This window comes from Antechinus flavipes, chromosome 3 (assembly GCF_016432865.1).
Source record: "Antechinus flavipes isolate AdamAnt ecotype Samford, QLD, Australia chromosome 3, AdamAnt_v2, whole genome shotgun sequence".
Classification (NCBI taxonomy): domain Eukaryota; kingdom Metazoa; phylum Chordata; class Mammalia; order Dasyuromorphia; family Dasyuridae; genus Antechinus; species Antechinus flavipes.
The window spans coordinates 152,403,101-152,423,366 of record NC_067400.1 but is presented as its reverse complement, the minus strand read 5'-3'; the positions used below and the strand labels follow the sequence as shown (position 1 = coordinate 152,423,366).

The 20,266-nt window shown below is 34.9% G+C and overlaps 1 protein-coding gene across 14 annotated transcripts in view; it reads left to right on the top strand.

Annotated features, from left to right (window-relative positions):
• The window catches only part of DOCK9 (dedicator of cytokinesis 9), a 341,819-nt gene that overhangs the window by 128,393 nt on the left and 193,160 nt on the right, over positions 1–20,266 (top strand). For 2 of the 14 annotated variants that reach the window (XM_051984057.1, XM_051984051.1), the window contains exon 1: positions 2,106–2,380. The exons of 9 other annotated variants lie outside the window; for them this stretch is intronic. In XM_051984057.1, coding sequence (XP_051840017.1) covers positions 2,264–2,380 — 117 coding nt within the window. In that variant the 5' untranslated portion in view covers positions 2,106–2,263. Of the gene's footprint in view, positions 1–2,103; positions 2,381–20,266 lie in introns of those variants that run through there. 3 more of the 14 variants (XM_051984060.1, XM_051984054.1, XM_051984059.1) reach the window with 3 other exon arrangements.

Genomic DNA, 20,266 nt, shown 5'->3' with positions numbered 1-20,266 from the left:
CATGTCCAAAAATGTATATCCTTTTCTGCATCTTAAGTCAAAACATCAGGAACTAAGTAGCTTGTTTCATTATCCTGCCCCTGGAATCATGGTAGTTCATTGCATAGATCAGAATTTTAAAGACTTTCAAAATTTTTAATTGTTGATACTGTATGGAATGGTCTCACTTCATTTTGTGTTGGTGCACGAGTATTTTCCAAAGTATCTGAAAGCAGCATCCCTTTGTTACCTCTTCCAAAGCAATCATATTCTATTATATTCACATACCATAATTTGTTCAGTCATTCTCCAATTGATTTCCTGTCTTTTGTTTATTTGTTTGTTTGAGGTTTTGTTTTGTTTTATTTTTATCACTAGAAAAAGAACTGCTTCAAAGCTTTTGTAAATATCTGTACTTTTCCTTTCTTTGATCTTTATGACCCTCACTTCTTATAGACTGTGAAATTGTAGTTATTTCCAGTATGTCCTACCAAACTAGGAAAATATTTGATTCTATGGTTTTATCAGAGAACCATCCCTAAGTTTGGAGAGCATCATCATCAAAAGTAAGGCTGACTGACACCAGAAGTTGGACATTTTTAGACTAATGAAAACTACTTAAGGAAGGGGCTGTCTATCAGACAATATCAATGCTGCTGAAATAAGGAATTTCTAAAGTATTGAGTTAAGTACAAAAACTTAAGCATTTTTGTTACAAAATCAACAAGTGTGCTTATGGAGTAGAGACTGTTGGATAACTTACATTTTAAAATAGTGTAAACAAAATTTCAATATCTGCACCTAGGTAATAGTGTTTCTACTGCCAGAAGTGACAATGACTCATTCAAATTGCTGAGATGGAATGACAACACACACACACACACACACACACACACACACACACACACAGAGGAAATGAAGCATAATGGCTCATTGGGAGAAGCATTACAGAATCTCAGCAAGTAAAGCATTTAATCACACCTTTAACACTTGCTCCCCTTGTGACTTTTGTTAAATCACTTAACAAACTTTCTGTGCCTTGATTTTTCTCACCTGTAAAATGAGATCATATTCTTAAATTACTTGTAGAGTTTTTGTTAGGAAATAATAAAAACACAATGGTAGGTTTAAGTGTGTTTCTGCACATGTATATTAACCACACTAAGCAGTAATAATTATCTCATTCATTACGTGTGCTTTTGTATTTATGTCTATTCTCAGTTTATCACTTAATTATATAATATATATATATACACACACATACACACACACACACTCATATAATTATATGTTGTCTTGCTCACTGGTTATTTCTTTGGATTTAATCTTCACAAATAGATTGTTGATTCCATTTAGGCCTGGGTTGTCTTGAATTTTTTCTTGTGAAAACACTGGATAAAGTACAGGGCACATAGTAGGTTTTCAAGAATCCTTAATTGACTGAGGCTTATCTTTGCTTCATGAAAGGTGAAGACTGTTGATTGACTTCCTGGTATGAAATGCAAATGAGTTTTGGTTTCATCGGAGTTATGAAATATAAATAGCTTTTTAATAAGAATCTCTAATCAAGGAGGAGGGGAATCTCTTAAACCAATAAACATTTAGCTTTGGGGACCAAAGTAGAAGCAGCCAATTATTCTTCCCTGCTTTGCATATTAGCCAGGTACTTGTTTAGCCAGTGAAGGAAATCACATATGATTATCAAATAAGATCATATAAAGCACTTTGCAAATTTTAAAGAATTACAAAAATGCTAGCTTTTATTATTATTAAGCAGAAAATAAATGTCAAATCAACTTGAAAATCACCTTTTCATTATTTATAGTATACAGAATTATGAAAAGTTTTGCGCTCTAAACTTTGATTCTTGGTAATTTTACCTATGCTGTATGGAAATTACTTTTAGCTCTCGAGCATTTGTAGATGATGCAATAAGGCATGTCTTTATCAGAGAAGGAGCACACTGTGTATTGTCTTTTTTTTTTTTTTTTTTTCCCCCTTTTGGTTTGTTTTCATTTGGCATGAAAATGGGTTCCTCCCATTTCCAGAGCAATAGTACACCCCTTGGAGGCCGGCCTTCCTCTGTCATGCATTCCCACCACAACAGGCTTTGCAGATTACAGCTTTGGTAGTTGAATTAGCTCAGTGTGTATGTGTGACCACTTGTGCCTGGAGGGGGGAAAAGGAAGCTCTCCTTTCCTGGCATGCCCTTAGCTTGGATGTCCAGGGATTCAGAACTTGCCGTCTCTCTTACGGTCACTCCGAAGTGGGCTTTCAGCGGAGGATGCAGGCGAGGACAAATAATAGGAACACCAAAAAAGAGCTCGTGATAGAATCCCCGCTACAGTATAAGGATGCGCCCCAGGGCGAAGTGGAGATGGAATCCCCTGTAGAAGTGCGGGTAAGAGAACCTTAAAGTGACAGCTTTATTTCGTTTACTACACTGTATCCTTCTGAGAAGCTAAAGTATTTTGTTTCCCAAGTTTGACATCAGCATGTTGTTCTTGTTTTGTTCACTTGTTAACCAATGCACTTTTGTATCTCTGGCCAGATCGTCCGACTTTTGATTCTTCTTCTTAGTCCCAGAAATGTTTACATTTTCGGTTTCCAGGACTCTCCTTTGTCCAAGAACAATTAGACATTGTTCAGTGCAGGAGACCCACCTAGCTGCTGCCTTTCTAAATTTAAACCTCCGCCAATTTGGAGCTGTGTAGTTGTCTTGGACTTTAAGAGGATGGAAGAAAGGTATCTTTTTTCCAAGAGTTAATGCTTATCAATTAAGGGTTTATTTATTTTTTCTGTCTCAGAGCAGCAGATAACATTAACATCAAGTGTTTTTCGAGCTTCTAATGCCTTGAAGAGCAATGCTGTGGAAAGGCATTCTGTCTCATTCATTTTATTTAGAAGGCAAATTTTGAACCAAGATTATCACTCCAGAGTAAAGTTTGTTTGATTACAGTAGCCAAGCCTTTTGCAATTAGGAAAACTTCAAGAGACTTTGTGAGTGAGGAATGTGAAAAATAGTTGGGTTGTTGTTATCAATGAGTAGGCTGTGCTTCTGGTGGAATTTCTTTAGTACAATAAAAGGCACATAATTTTTTAAAACAAGCTGCAAAAACCCACACTCCAGTGGAGACAATTGAGCTTTTCAGATGTCTTCTACAGGGATTGTTAAACTAGTAGTTAGTGATTTTATATAGTGATTAAAAATGTTGTGGGCTCAACTGCTATTGTCATAAAGTATTTAGGTACCATTTTAGCTAATTTGCAATTAAACTAAGCATGTAGTTAAGAACCTGAATTTAAACATTCCTTTCACCAACAAATAAGATATAATTGCTTTTCTTTTCCCATGACATGAGGCACAATGTTACCTTATATTGCCTATAAAACAGGAATTCTTAACCTGGGGATGCATGAATTTGTTTAAAAAATATTTTGATAACTGGTATTTCAGTAAAATTGTTTTCACTTGTAATTCCATGTATTTTATTTAATGCATTTAAAAGTATTTTTCTGAGAAGAGGTCTGTAAGGTTTTACTAGACTGCGAAAGATAACACACACAACATGAAAAATCTTCCTTAAGATCATGAACTACTAACACCAAAGTTAGAAAATCAGTAAAACACTTTAACTTTTTAATGCAAGTTTTCAGTCATGAAATTTAGGTTACTTTTCTTCCCTTCAGAAAATCATTGGTTCGCATCTGCCTCATTCTATGACGACAGTGGTTTGTTTGTAGGATGCTATAGCTTATAGTCCTCAGCTGGTAAAAAGCTCTCCTAATGTTGCTTTTGATTTTTGAAGGAAGTTGTGCGGTTTAGGTCCCCTTGAGAATATCCTGGAAAAAATCTTTTGACAGTAATTCTCCAGATGTTTAGAAATATTTCTGTCCAGGGGTATACAAGGCAAAAAGCTGCAGTATAATAGGTTATTTATCATTGCACATCCAACTTTTTAAGAGTAACTTTCTTTTAGGTAATCAGAAAATAGCCTAAAAGCCTGGTAGTAGTTTGTCTAGCTACTATTATTATTAACTAACCAACTACATTATATTCAAATTGTTTTATTATTATTATTCTTATTGATAAAGATGGGGACATCAGTTTTAGGACGACTCTATTTGTAATAGAGAGATAAAAACAAGAGTTACATGACAAAGAGGTTTTTTTCTCTTATCAAATTATAAGTAGTCTTTTCTTAGAACTTAGAAAAGATAAGATGGTTATTAAACAATAAGGGTTACAAGACCACTTATTTCATGTATGCTGGCCAGATCTCCTTAGAAATTTTTAATGCATTAAATTTAAATTCATTAATTAAACAATTAAATTGAGGTGTTTTGAAAAGTTTCTGAATCTGATTAGCAATTGACAGAATTACTGATCAATTAACTGGTAGTAGATGGAATTCACCTTATCTCTCTTTAAGCAATGCTTTTATGTAGGCACAGCCACAATAAGCTGTTTGTTGTAATGGTATTCATTTTTAGGAAGGAACAAAGGAAAGAAAAAAACTTTTTAAAAAGCACCTACTGTGCCAAGAGCTTTATAGATTTTATCTCACTGGAACATCACAACAGCCTTGGGAGATAGATGTTCATGTTATCTCCATTTTACAGTTGAGGAAACTGAGATAGAGATTAATTCTCTCTGTCACATGGTGTCCGCCAGTTTTGAATTCCTAACACTTTGAGTTATTTGCCCTGATTAAGACATATTTTATCTTTAAAACTTTCCATAATCTTGAGAGAAATATAAAAGGATATCTGATAGGTATCATAGTATAGATAAATCATTAGATAGTCAGAAAGACATAAGTTTAAATTCTGATATATGTTCACCTACATTGACAAAATGACAAATTTAGCCCAAAACCTTCTTTTTTTCCCCAAAAAAAGACTCATTTTAGAAATTCAAAGCATACCTTTATTGAAGTTAAGTCCTTCTGATATGACTTATGATCATATAGTACTTTTCATTTAACTCCCTTTTTCCCTAGTATTCTTGCAATTGGTACATAGTTTTATCTTTCCCCTTTTCAAAACCATAAATAGTTATATGTCACTTAAATAGTAGCAGTATTTCAGTTGTCACTAAGGTTTGTGTGTATTTTTGAGAGTAACATGTCTAGAAACAATTTGTAAAATTCATTGGACTGAAAGATAAATTTATAGACGTTCAAATACGTGGTGTGAATTATATACACAACCAGCAAGAGGAAGAGGTTAATGAAGAAACATTTCCATTCCACTTTTGGGACTCACCTTCAAAGTTAACTGAAAAATCACTTTGTGTGGGTGTATAACAACCGAAGATCATTCTAAAGAAAGGTTCTTTTGGTGAGGAGGAGGAAGCAAAATATCAAGGGACATCAGAATATAGTTAATTGCCAATTTACAGATTTTCTAAAAATCATTTGAAAGTCATTTGTTTGGGATTTGGACCATATTTTCTCCATAGGAGCAATATCCAATGGATGGCAACAGACCAGTCTAGTAATGCCTTTTTTGTGTGTAATCCACCTGAAATGCCTGACACTTCATGTGATTTGGGCCTAACATATTCTGGCTCTTCAGCTTTTTCCTATTGTGTCAGGTTACAAGTGTCAATTTGGGGTAATCAATCATGTAAGCTCTTGGACTGAACCCCATCACTGTCATATTTTAAATTTATAGACCATTCAGGAGCCACAAATCCAATTGCAAAGTATTTAATTAAGACATGAAACTAAAGAGAATTTAAAAGGAACAATGATTCTCATCCCTCATACAGAAACATATGGGTTCTCCTACATTCCCTTAGGTTGTGGATAAAGAAAAAAGAAACTTTTCAGGGAAAACATAAAGTGGGTAGGAAATGTGGTGTGAATGGATGGAATGAAGAAATTCGGTCATTTTTCCATCTCTTCTCAGCATGTCTCATCTCTTCCAACATGGTAATCTTTTATATCCACTTGAAACTCAATCGGCCGAGACTCTGGCTCTGCATTGTTAGTTCAGTCTATGTGGAGATGATTTCTTGAATTTTCTTTTGCTAAAATGCAATTCCAACCATGTTGCTCCCTCTACTTAATAAACTCTGATGGATCAACTACAAAATCATGATGTTCAGCATTCAAAATTATTCATAATGTTACTCTTTCCTCCCTTTCCAGTCTTCTTGTACCTTAATTCTTGACCACTTTGCTATTCCAAAAACAAGGTATTCCATCTCTAGGCTCCAAGAATTTTCATTGGAATACCCTCCCTCCTAATCTCTGTTTCCTAGCTTCTCTGACTTCTCTTAAGTCTCAACTAAAACCTCATTAGTTTCTTCCCTGTATCCCACCACCACCATCACTACTATACCCCTGTTTCCTGTATTTATTTTGTTTGCTTTTTCACTCCCTCATTAGATTGTAAGGGACAGGGTAGGGACTATTTTTTGCCTCTTTTTGTATCCCCAGCACAGTATCCTGGCACAGAGCTTGCAGTTAATAAGTAAATGTTGATTGATTTTCTGTTTTCTGGGTGTTTGCTATGATTATTGGCATTTTCTGCTTAGTAGACAGTGTCTGATAATATCAAATTGCTTTATTTGGCTCCAAGGCAGTTCAAACATTTTGAGACTTCCTGGACATTGTACCTCTCCCTTTTCTAGAAGGTATCTCATTTACTTTTTTCTGTTTTTGCCTCTTCACCTAATCCTTGCATCTGTGCATTTTGTCCTAGGACGGAGGAGCTCTGGGGCTAGAAGAGCAGGATGGATAGGGTATGAAGTGATGGAATGAGACTGCCCAGTGCCTTTGTCAATGGTCTATTTATTCTTCCTGCCACTCCTCTCTTTTTTTCTCACTACCACCATTCATGCTACTATCAATGTTATCTTGGGATCAAGCTGACTTAAAAAGTGGGGATAAAATGGAAGCTAATGGGGTGGGGGAGAATGTATGGTGGTACCCAGAAATAAGGGAAAGCGACAGAAAAGAGAAAGAAAATCCTAAATGGGATTACTGGAAAAAGGGAATTTTGAAAGGAAGGGATAAATAATGAAAAAAATAAATAAATTGAAAGGAAAAGACTAAATAGCAGCTCATAGGCTTAGGTTTTTAAGAGGTAAAAGGGACCTTAGAGAGCATTTAGTTCAAACCCCTCAATTTTACAAAGGAGAAAACTGAGGGAAATTTTTCAAGATCACACAGGTAGGGTTTGAATTCAGAACTTATTGGCTCTGACTCCAAATCTTAGAGACATTGAGATAACACCATATTGATTACCATAATTGATAATCTTCTGCAATCTAAGGTAGTTAGATGGCGCAGTGTATAAAGTGCCAGCCCTGGAATCAAGAAGACCAAATTTCAAAGCTTCTCTCCGATACTTCTAGCTGTATGACCCTAGCAAGTCATTTAACTCTGTTTGCTTCAGTTTTCTCATCTGTATAATGAGTAGCAGAACAAAATGGCAAACCAATCCAGTATTTTGCCTAGAAATGGGTTTATGAAGAGGTGAACACGATTGAAAAACAACTTTAAAAAAACCCTGCAATTTAGATTGTATCTGGTTTTTCTCTGCAAACAGTTAATGGTATTAATTGCTAAATCTTTTTCTCTTAGGATGTCTAAGAATCTCTTTGTGTTACCTTCGGGAGGGGGGGGAGGAATCTCCCTTTCATGCAATAATATCTCCTTAAAGATAAGTTCTTGATAAATTCAATAGTATGGATTTATTTCCTTAACACTATAAAATGCAAGTGGGTACTAAAATAACTTCCTAAATGCTCTCATTTCTTGGACAAATATGAAATTGAGTTAGGAAGTGATTAAGTATAAATCAAGTGTTAGTATAGCTTAAAACTCTGACTTTGGAATTAGAAAAATTGGGCTGCTGTAAGTAATTCATTTAAGGTCTCTTCATCATCTTTTCTTTATCTATAAAGAGGCTGGATTAGATGTGGCTTGTAAGGTTCCTTCCAGCTCTCAATCTGTGATCCGATGATTTTTTTTTTTAGTTCCCTAAGACTATAAGTTGCCTAACAGTTGTTGATCTCTATAGATAAATCAATTAGTGAATATTTAATAAGCACTTACTATGTACTTCCAAAAGACACATAGTAAGTGTTTAACAATTAACTTTCTTGGAATTAAAAATTCCCAGACAAGAATAAAATTTCTATCCCCCCACACCTTGTAGTGAGCTACATAGTTCCTGCCGACTAGGTGCTTATATTCATTCTATTGGAGGAGACATTTAAGTCCATCTAAATCTCTCTCTGTCTCTTTCTGTCTCTGTCTCTCTTTCTCTCTCTCTCTGTATATGTATGTATTTATATACATACATATAAACATAATAAATGATAGAGGGAATTTCCTCAATAGGAACTCCTTATGTAGTAAAGTCACAGTAATAGTAAAAAAAAAAAAAAAAAAAATCATTATACTAAAAGTGCCCCTTGGATAATTTTCGTGTTGTTCTTTCATTTTAGTCATGTCCAGCTCCTTGTGACTCCATTTGGAGTTTTCTTGGAAAAGATAATGGAGGTTGTTTGTCATTTTCTTCTCCCACTCATTTTTCAAATGAGGAAACTGAGGCTTGCACAGCTAGTAAGCGTCTGAGGTCTGATTGGAACTCATCTTCCTGAATCCAAAGCCAGCATTCTATCCAGTTGTACCAGCTAGCTGCCCCCATCCCGTACCCTCCAAAATACTTTTATGGATTGAATCAATTGCAAATGGTGGTGCATTTTTCATATTTATTTTGAATAATTTTTTAAAGTTTGTATCATAAATAATGGGAGTACAGATGTGAAAAGAAATTGTAAATTTCACAGTGTCTAATTCCCAGATGGTGTGCAGCAAGAAATATCACTTTGCAGTAGCAAAGGGCTGTCTTTGACCTCTGGTTTTTTTATAAAATAGAGTAAATAATCATTACTCACCTTTGAAGAAGTGATTTACTGTATGATAATGAAGCAGAAAGGAAGGCCATCACACCCCTGACATCAGAGCTATTTAGCACTGTGTGCCTTTCTGTCACCCATTCTGGGTACTCATAAAAGAAGAATGTAATCTGGGAGAACTGGAAGGGAAACTTAGAAAATTAGGCCAATCCCTTCATTCGACAAATGAGAAAACCAACCCTTGGGTAAGTTAAGTGACTTGACTCACTCAAGATTACAGGAATAATAAATTGATAGGTCATACAGATAATAATTGCACTGCTGAAATTTGAACCTAAGGCCTCACACTCCAAACCACTTTTGACTTTATATGATGTTAATCAGGTGCATTTCTTGCCTTCTAAATGATTTTACCATCTAAGGTAGACACTGCAGATTTAACTAGGCTTATAAAAGAGTTACTAACAACTTAATAGGCAATTAAAAAGCATGTATAAAATATTCCATGCCCAATCTCCTTGTTGGAGTGGTGAGCAAAAGGGAGCCTTGAGAATGCATATTTAGACAGGGTGGGGTTGAGTCAAATCACCACCCCAGACACATGCGAAACCATCCTGTTTATTAAAAAAACCTCAGGAGAAAAAGCTTTCACAAGTTCTTTTAGGAACTCATTAGAATGCTTAACTATCCTTCCTAAATCTTAATTCCCTAGCCTAAGCCCACTATAGTTTGAGCCTTTGTTTTTTTCTTAACTATATCTTAGATGGCATCTTAGCCTACATGTTACATCATTTCTTCTCTTCTCAAATATATAAAAACATAGAATTTTTAGAATGGAAAAAGAAGTGTAACCATTCCTCTTACAACTTAATATTATTTTTTAATATCTCATTTTCCCAAACTAATTGTATGAATTGTTTCCCTCACTCTTTTCGACTTTTCCCATATTCTACTAAAGTTGTGAAGTCCATAACCATAAAATAGTTCTATTAACTAATTAGTGGATCACTAGTAGGAATGTTTAGATTGCTCTGCATTTAAAAACTTGAGGCAGAAAAGTTAATTGAGTGGCAGAAATATAGTGGTTAGAAAGCACAAATGGTGTGCCTTATAAAGATAAAGGAGGTAAATTGCCTCATATGAATGGTGTAGATCATAGATTTAGAATTCGGAGGGCACTGAACTATCTTGTCTCCATCTTGCAGATGAGGAAACAGAAGTTAAGTGACTTACTCAGAGTCATATGGCTATGGGTTTTTGATTCATTGATTTTTTTTGGGGGGGGGGTTTCTTTCAGATCTGTGTAAAATTGGCCTAGTCACTTAATCAGTGTCTTTCTTAATCTGACAAGCAAATTGGAATGATAATCATTGCTAGACAAATTCTTTAAAATGTTATCTATATCCAGGACAGAAAGTTACTTAAGTAATTAATTTTATTCACAAAAAAGAAAAAAAATGATTGACAGAACTAGATTCAATATATTAGTATTATTTTCCTTTCTTTGTTTTCCTAGAGGTTAGCAGAGTGCTTGATACATAGTAAATACTTAATAAATTCTTGTTGACTGGTTAGCTGACTTCCATACTTGCCTGTTTTTGTCAAAGACATTGTTTCTTTCTCCTGGATTTATAATTTACACATTCCTCTTCGCTCTTCAGTTTCCCTCTTTGAACCTATCCAATAAATTTCCAAATCCTGTGGTTTCCTCAACTACTTTTCCAATCTCTTTCTACTTTCAAAGCCACTATCAGGCTTACTCTCATCCCTTCTCATATAAAATTGCAGTGGCCTCCTAATTAGTTTTCTGCTGAAAGTATTTCTGTGTTCTATTTCACCCTCCACAGAGTTTACCAAAATGATTTTCCTTAAACACAAATAACAAAAACAAAAAGCTGCCATTTATATAATACCACCTATGTGTCAGTCACTGTGCTAAGTGCTTTACAATATTACCCTATTTGATCCTCACAACAACCTTGTGTGGTATTTGCTGTTTTATTCCTATTTTGCTGTTTAGGAAACTGAGACCTGCAGAGGTTAAATGGCTTTTGCAGACACAGAACCAGTAAGTTCATGAGGTTAGATTTGAACTCTTCTAACTACCTAAGTCCAGACCCAATCTTCTGTCATATCAGTTAAATTCTAGGGGCCTTTCTGCTGTCTGTAGGGCAAAATATAAACTTTTCCATTTGTCTTTTAAAGCTTTTTATAACTTGACCCCAACATTATACATTCCTTTAGCTCAAGCACTATTTCCCAACAGCTAATGCTTTCTCTTGCATGCTACTTTGTATTTAACTACATTTTATGTGTATTCTATTCAATATTTATCTTCCAGATGTAATTATTCATATATGATTGATTAATAGGAAAAGTGTTGGAGGCAGGGCCATCATTTAAAATGCTATGGAAATAGCCCAAGTGAGTGATGGACTCAGCCAATGGCTTCAGTAGTATGAATGAGAGGAGGTGATGGATGTTAGAGATGTTATCGAGATGAATTTGGCAACATTTTGCAAATGATTGGATTATGGAGGAGGTGGTGAGGGAGAAGAAAGAGTCAAAGATAACTTTGAGTTCTCAAGTTTTTAACTGGAAAGATGGCATTAATATCAGTCAAAATTGGGAAAGGCATATAGGTTTTAAGTACAAGAACACAATTCTTTGGACTTTGATATATAAGTGATCTAAAAATTCAAGCTGAATTCTTGGTAGGTGAGCAAGGGATCTTAATAGTAAGATGGGCGAGGTGTGTTGAGTAACCTGGTTATAATAAAATGAGGGCAGATTCTGAAGTTAAGAAATACTACGTGGAAGAAGCAAGAAGTCTCACTTGAGCCAACAGATGATGCTTTGTTGTCAATATGTGAGTGGAGCCAAGACTGTTGAAAATTATAGTTTGGCATCAACTTTCCAGATTGAAATCATGTTTGAAATATCCTTGTAACCTGATAATGTTTCCTCCCCAATTTTTCTTGGAATCAGGTACTGAGGCTTTAGAAACTTTTTTTGGAGTTTATTCATTCATTTAGTAAGAGTTGTACTGTGTGTACTAGTAAAACAGTGATTCCTTTGAAGGGTTTATCAAGTCTTTGGGAAATAGACAGAGACAGTCTGATTCCAGGATGCCATCACTACCTACTGACTTCTTGGTTATATCCCCCAAGGCTAATTCTGCCTCCAAAATAAACATACCGTTTTATGTTTGGTGCTGAAACTGTCTAAGGAAGAAAAGAGCAATTTAAAAGCAAAATGAGTTTTGGTCTCTGAGAATTATATATAATGATAGCTTATATTTATATAATGTTTATGGTTACAAAATGTTATCATATACATTATCTCATTTGATCCTTATAAGTTGTATGAGGTAGGAACATTACCATTTCACACAGAAGAAAAAGATGCTGTAATTTGCCTGAGATCATATAGCTAGTAAGAAGCAGGATTGAAGACATACTAGTGCCCTGTTGATGGAACAGTGAATTTGGTCCAGTCTCTCTGGAAAGGAATTTGGAACATACCCCCTTGACCTGTACTTATTCAATGACCTAGCAGTATCACTACTTGACATATTTCCCTAAGAGATTAAAAAAGGTAAAAACTCATATATACAAAAATATTTATAGCAGCTCTTTTCATAGAAGATTAACCAAAAACTGTAGGGAGTTCCCATCAATTGGGAAATGGCTGAAGAAATTGTGGTATGTGAATTTTAATGGATTATTATTGAACAGAAAAAATGTATAGTTTCAGTGGAAATCGGGAAAACTTTTGTTAAGTGATATAGAGTTAAGTGAAAATTAAGAGAACAGTTTATACAAAGATGATGCATAACTAAGGGGGGGAAAGTTGTTTTGAAAGACTTGCAACCAGCCCTGAAGTCAAGGAGGACCTGAGTTCAAATCTGTACTCAGACACTTAATACTTCCTAGCTGTGTGTCACTTAACCCCAGTTTGCCTTAGCAAAAAAAAAAAAAAAAAAAAAAAAAGATAGAAAGAAAGACTTGCAAATACTGATCTATGAAGTTTCAAACTAGGATTCCACAGGGCCATAAAGTCAACAAGCATTTTTAAGTGCTTTTTAAAAGTTCATTAAATAAGTGCTGTTTACTAAGTGCTGGAAATACAAAGATAGGCAAAACAAACAGACAAAGCAGTCCCTACTCTCAAGAAGCTTACTCTAATGGGGAAGACAGGGTACAAATACTGTGTACACAGACAGGTGGATAAATTTTGGTTAGTCACAGAGAGAAGCCACTAATATTAAGGACAAGGAAAGACTTCTTATAGAAGTGGGGTTTTTGCTGAGATTTAGGTGCAGTGGATAGAATGCTGGGACTAAGGTCAGGAAGATTTATTTTTCTGAGTTCAAATCCAGTCTAAAATATTTACTCACAGTGTGACTCTGAGCAAATTACATAACCCTGTTTGTCTCAGTTTCCTCATCTGCCAAATGAGCTGGAGAAGGAAATGATAAGCCACTCCAGTATTTTTGGCCAACATAATCCCAAATGGGGTCACAAAGAATTGCACATGATTAAAAAAACAACTCAGTAATCCAATAAAAGGAAGCCAGGGAAGTTGAGAGGATGAGGAGGGAAAACATTGCACACATGGTAGGCAATCGGTGAATATGGCTAGCATCAGGAAGTAGAGTGGAGAACGTGATGGAGTGTGTGTAAGGAAACCAATATCAATGGATTGGAGAGATTATGTTGAAGGGGTATGATACATAAGAAGACTGGAAAGGGAGGAAGGGGTTAAGTTATGAATGGATTTATTTTTTTTAAATAGTGTTTTATTTTTCTAAATACATGTAAAGGCAGTTTTTAACATTAATTTTAAAAAAATTATCTTCCAAATTTTTCTTCATCTTTCCTTCTTCTCTCCTCTTCCTAAAACAGTAGGCAATTTGATGTAGGTTGTAGATATGCAATCATGTAAAACATATGTTCACATTAGTCATGTTGTAGAAAAAGGAACAGACTAAAACAAAACAAAATCCATGAAAAAAAATAAAGAAAGCAAATGGTTTGATCTGCATTCAGACTTTTTTCTCTGGATGTGTGAGTCCTTTGGAATTGTCTTGAATCATTGTATTGCTGAGAAGAGCTAAGTCATTCATAGTTAATTACCACCCATTGTTGCTGTTGCAGTACCGAGTGTTCCTCTGGGTCTGTTCATTTCCCTTTGTATCAGTTCACGTCTTTTCCAGGTTTTTCTGAAATCCATCTGCTTATCATTTCTTATAGCACAGTAGCATCCCATTGCATACGAATGGCTTTAAAAGCCAAACCGGATTGTATATCTGGGTATAAAAGGGGGTCAATGGAATGGGTAACAGCTATGGAGAAGACAAACTAGATTGGGGAGAGATTTATGGCAGGGATACTACCATTAATTAGGCTGTTGAAGTAGTTCAGCACTTGGGACAATGAGTTTTATGATGTCTATGGGACATCTATTTTGAGATGCCTGTATATAGTTGGAGATTTGAAACTAGAGGCTAGGATTAGGCAAGCAGATCTGAGAATCACTTTTGTAGAGACAATAATAATTGAATCCACAAGGGCTAATAAAATCATTAAGTAAAAGAGCATAGATGGAAAAGAGAAAAGGGCATTTATGATAGAGCTTTGGGCCACCCAGTTTGAGTTAGCAAACATTACCTGAATAAGATCCAGCAAAACTGTCAGAGAGGGGAATTTAGAGAGTTACAAGGAGAGAACAGTGTCATGAAAACTTAGAGAAAAGAAAGTTGTGAAGAAGAGAGTGATCTGCAATGAACATAAAGGCTTCCAAGAAGTTAAGAATGAGGATTGAAGTCATGGATCCAGTATGGAATGTGACATGGATTTTGGTCATTGCCAACATAGGACTTTGTTTTATTCAGTCATGTATATTTGTTATGATGGTTTTTTTCCCCAAGTGTTCACTTGGAGGGACAATTAAAAAGGAGAAAAAAATAAATGTCAATCAGAAAACATCATTAAATTTACAAAAATAAAAATAGGATTGAATCCAGGCCCTCTAACCCCAACTTCAGTACTCTATTCTCTATCCCAAAATGTATGTCCTTATTTTAATTTACCCTTAATATGGTTTTTACATTCAGAATTAATTCCCAGGCCACATTTCACTTATCTTGATATCACCCTTAGTACTTAACAAAATGCTTTGCACTAAAGGATGCTCAATAATTGCTAATCTGAATTTATATATTTCTGAGAGCATTAATACATTGCTTGACCTTTTAAGCAGGACACTTTTTTATTTGTTTAGCATCAAATAATATTGAAGAGATGGAAGAATTTCTTCTTGAAATGTGTTTTACCTTTTCTTTTTTGAGTCTTATGGTCCAAATTGTGTTACAATAATATCCATATGATATTGTCTAATTCTGTCTCTCATCCATCCTGTACTTTATTTACTTGGGCAGTAGAACAGAAATACCAGGTAAAGTCTCTCCCTTCTTGGAATTTGGAATTCCTTAATAGAATCCTATTGAATCCTAGCTGTGTGTACATTTTAAAGATTTATGTTAATAATCCCAGTAAAATTTTTAAAAATTACATTGGATGACATCAGAATTATGATAAAGGGAGTTACTCTTTCTAACTTCAGAACACTGACTTCCTCTTCCCATCAGAGGTAGACTATAGGTGTGAAATCAAGCATGTATCATTGGACGTGGCCAACTTGTTGATGTGTATTGTTAAAATTTGCTTCTTCAAAAAAGGAGGTTTGGTGGAATTTAGGGAATGTGTGGGAGCATAGATAAGAGATTGTGAAACTTAAAAAATGAGAAAATCAAGAAAATTTTTTAAAATCAAGAAAATATATAAAACATAAACAATTATGTTGAAGATTTGTGTGCTTTTTTAGTGCTTAATGTTGATCTATCCAAAGAGAATACATAAGCTTTTGTTCAGCAATTATATGTTTTGAAGATTCTTCTAAGTTCTTTTTAGACTATCTTCTTAATGTTAATAATTGTTTTCAAAAGTGCCCTTCCCCCATCCCTTTTTATAGAACCTTTTACCTTAATTATATAGCTTCTTCATTATTAGTTTTACAAAGGTTACACAAAAGGATGTGTGATTCTGTGAGGATAGCTTTCTGAAAGATAAAACTTTAGGGAATTCCTCAAAGCCCTTAACGGTTCAGTGTTTTGCCTGGGATCACATTGTGTTAGTTGGACAGGATTTGAACCTGTGGCTTTTTGATTTAAGTTTAACAATTTAACTGTTAAACCATGTTATGCTATCTCTGTAAAATATAAGTAAAAACAAGAAAATACACACATATACACAATCCCAGAGTTGGAAGAAGTCTCACTGGCTCATCTTTGAATAAAACTGTCCCCACCTCCTCCTTCCCGGAAGGGAACAGATAAATCATGCATTTTCTTTTTCTAAAAGATCTAAAAGTGAGAAGTATTCCACTACTTCCCAAAACAATCAACTCCAATTTTGGTCAATTCTAATTGTTAGGGAGTTTTTTCCTCATCTAAAACCTAAACCTGCTTCTTTGTGACTTGACCATGACTCCTGGCTGTTTCCCCTCAAGACCAAACACAATTGGCACAATCTTCTTAGATTTAATTTTGTAGGCAAACCTATCAGTCAATTCTGGGGGGGGGGGGAGGTTGGGAGGGAAGAAATTGTTTGATTGAACTGATCAACCAATTCAGTCAAAATGATAGTGTTCTTTGGTGTGTGTAAACAAAGAAAGTAATTTAGAGATTTTACCTAGTTTCCCACTTAGCTAAAAGTTACTGTGGATCTAATTTTTCACCTCAGTAATATCAAATTGAAGATAACTTCAATATAATATTCAGAACAACTTTGATCAAGCTATAATACTAAAGAAGCAACTTAGAGAAGAAAAGATATTATCGTGAAGTCTGGATCAGGAATGAAATAGATCTTAAAACTCTTCACTTCCTCTCTTCTTCTATCATTCCCCTCCTTGAATAGAAAATGAAAAATAGAACTTATTTATTTTTGGACAGGTATGCAGGATATCATGCCAGAGAGTTCATGTCCTAAGGAAATCTACAATTAGGTAAGGGGAGGAAAAAATGTGGAAAAATACAAAACTGGGAATAAAAGAGTTTGAGAAGTACAGAGTTCTGTGAGAGTCCATGAAAGGGAGGAATTTCTTATAGCTGAGGCGACAAAAAGGATAGGACATTAGAATTGGGATCCAAAAGATTGTAGAAGGATTTTAACCCTAGAAATGTGGATAGGGAAAGGAATTCTCAGTCTCAGGAAGTAGCATGAACAAAGACATGGAGGTGGGCAAGTATGGGGATATCTTTCAGGAATGGTCTTAGGATGCTTTGACTAGAGTATAAGGCACATGAAGAGAGATATTATAAGATAAATCTAAGTAGAATGAAAACAACCTTTATTCATTAGGCAGTGGGGATCTTAATTAAAGGGGTTTGATCAAATCTGTATTTTCCTGATGATATAGTCTAATTTTTTTTCCAGTACCACTGTCCTCTCTTCTCATCTTATCACTTTCTCCTATCTATTCTTGCCTTTTCGATCTCCCATCCCCCATCTGTGTTAATGAGAATTACTACAATTGCATTCTACTCTCTTCCTCATGTGACTCCATGGCACAAGGCACGAAGTAATTCTCCCATCCATAGCTCTGTCTTGTCTGACTTTGTTCATTAGCATTCTCAGCTGCATCCTGGTTGAATGCAGCTGACAATTACAAGCAGCTCCTTATAGGAGTTGTGGCTCATTTGAATATGCTGCAATTTAGTTTAATTCTTAATTGTTGTCGTTAGTGATAGTTTCCTTGTGTCCTTGTTCCAGGTCCTATTACCTTGACAGTTTTTTTACCTGGATCACTCATGTGTTCATTTTATTTTATTTTTTCCATTTATTAAGCACCTACTAAGTGCCAAACATTATGGTAATCTCTGGTGATATAATGAAAGACACACACACACACACACACACACACACACACACACATCCCTCAAAATAAAAACCAAAAATTAATTCTTGATCCTAAGGTGTACACAAATTATTGAGAATTTAAAAAGGATGATTTGGGGTATCCCAGAGGGAAGGCACAAAGATTAGGGGTGATTTAGAAAGGTTTTTTTCATGTAGGACTCTAACTAATACTTAAAGGAAGCTAGGGAAATCACAGAGATTGTTGTTGCAGGTATTAGAGATAGCCTCAAGTTGTTGTTGCCCTTCATAATTGAAAAGGACCAACAAAATGGCATAATTGTGTTCACTTTAGAAATGGTGATTGATATAATTATTTTTAGAAAATCATTTTTTGCCTCATCAAATTGATTTTTTTAAGAAAAAAAATTTAAAGTACTTTCATGCAATTGCCAAATAGATCTCTAAGTGCAGGTCTGACCATGTCATTCCTGTGAACAAGATGGAGCAGTGGATTCTAGACTAAAATACAGCTCCCTCTGGGTGACTTCTAAAAGCCCTTCACAGACTGGCTCCAGCTTACATTTTCAGGATGAAAGGTGAGAACTTTCCCATCTTTCTCTGGTCTAGTCAAACTGGCTTACCTTTGTATTAATGCATGGATCGCCCCCATTCCTGAAATTTTCTGGCTCTTGACTTCAATGTCCTGGAACCCTCTGGTTCCCTTCAAAGTCAAGGCAAATGCTACCTCCTTCAAGAGTTGTTGAGTGTCTGAATCAGCTAGGAGGCACAGTGGATAAATAGAGTCCTGGGTCAGGAATCTGCAAGACCTGAATTCAAATTCAACATTAAACACTTATTACTCCTGAACTTGGGTGACTCAATTAACTTCTATTCCTCAACTGTAAAATGGGAATTATAAGAGCATCTACCTTCCAGAATTGCTGAGGATAAAATGAAATAATATTTGTAAAGTTATCTGGGTGCTTGACACATAATAGGTGCTTAATAATTGTTGCTCCTGCTACTTCTTGGGGCTGAAAATTTTTATCCCTATCCAAATTTCTAGGGTTAAAATCCTTCCTGCATTCTTCAGGCCACAATTCCAATATTCTATTTTCTGTGTAATCCTAATCCCTCAGCCAAAAGAGATTTCTCTTTTTCATGGATTCTCATAAAACTTTGTACCTCTCAAACAATTTTATTTTCCATTTGATCAAACAAAGGGAGGCTTGTTCCTTTCCCTCTTTGTTGCTTTTTCCCAAAATTATTTTGTATTTTAATACATATATAATGTATGTATGTAATATTTACTCATTTATGAACATGTATCAACCCAGTAAAATGTGTTTCCTGAGGATAGAGATCACATCTTGTTTTTGTATTTTTTTTTTCAGAACATAGATACCTGGCACATGTCAATTGACAAATGCTTACTGATTGTTGTTATTCCATGGTTTTTCAGTTGTATCCAATTTTTTGTGACCCCCATTTGGGATTTTCTTGGTAAAGATCCTGGAGTTTTTTGGCATTTCCTTCTCCAGCTTATTTTATGATGAAAAAACTGAGGCAAACAGATTTACGTGACTTGCCCAGAGTCACACAGCTAATAAGTGAAGTACCTTCTTGACTCCTGATTTGATACTCTGATTCTTAATTTCCTCTTCCTAAACTTGCCAGGCCCTGGGATTTCATCTGTGTAAGGAATTCCTGGCTTGTAAATTCTCTATAGACTTAAATCAGTAACATCTTTATTATTTTATTATCCTAAAGAGTTTTCTGGGGTAAGGAGAAGCTAAATAAAGCCTTCTAAACTAGTGTGGATCAGAGAGTAGGATTTTAACCCAGGCCTTTTAGACTCCAAAGCTGACCCTTTATTGATCATGACACACTGCCTCTCAGTGACTAAATTTATTGGAAGTCTTTGTGGTATTGTTTAAAAACTGATTTACATGTTGATATTTATAATTTAAAAAAAAGTCATGTTGCCCAATGTGAGAATTTGCTGAGCTTATTTTATTATTTATATTATATTATTAATGTTTATGATAAAAAGATTTTGTTTTTCTTTTCTTCCTTTTTCCCCTACTGATTGAGAATGAAATGGGAAGGAGAAAATAAATACTTGTTAATTGAAAAACAATTTAATTTAATTTAAAAAACCACTCCTCAAAGCTGTGTCATTCTTTGAGCTAGTCTGTTCTCCACACAATAGAACTTTTTATATCGCAAAGTGAAATATAATTTAGTTGTCTAGAGAGTTTGGTGTTCATTTTGCATTCTTTGAAACATTCTCAGAAATCCCTGACTTGTTGTGGTTTGGTGTCCAGGAAAAGAGATTTTTAAGACTGCTTCTAAATCCAGGCTAGTGGTTTATATTGAGTATTTCCTATTTTTTCTCTTAAAAGTCAAAAGCTAAAAAAATATGATTTTTTTTTTTTTTTTACTTATGGCTACCATCCTTTTTTTTTTTTTTCTTTTAAAA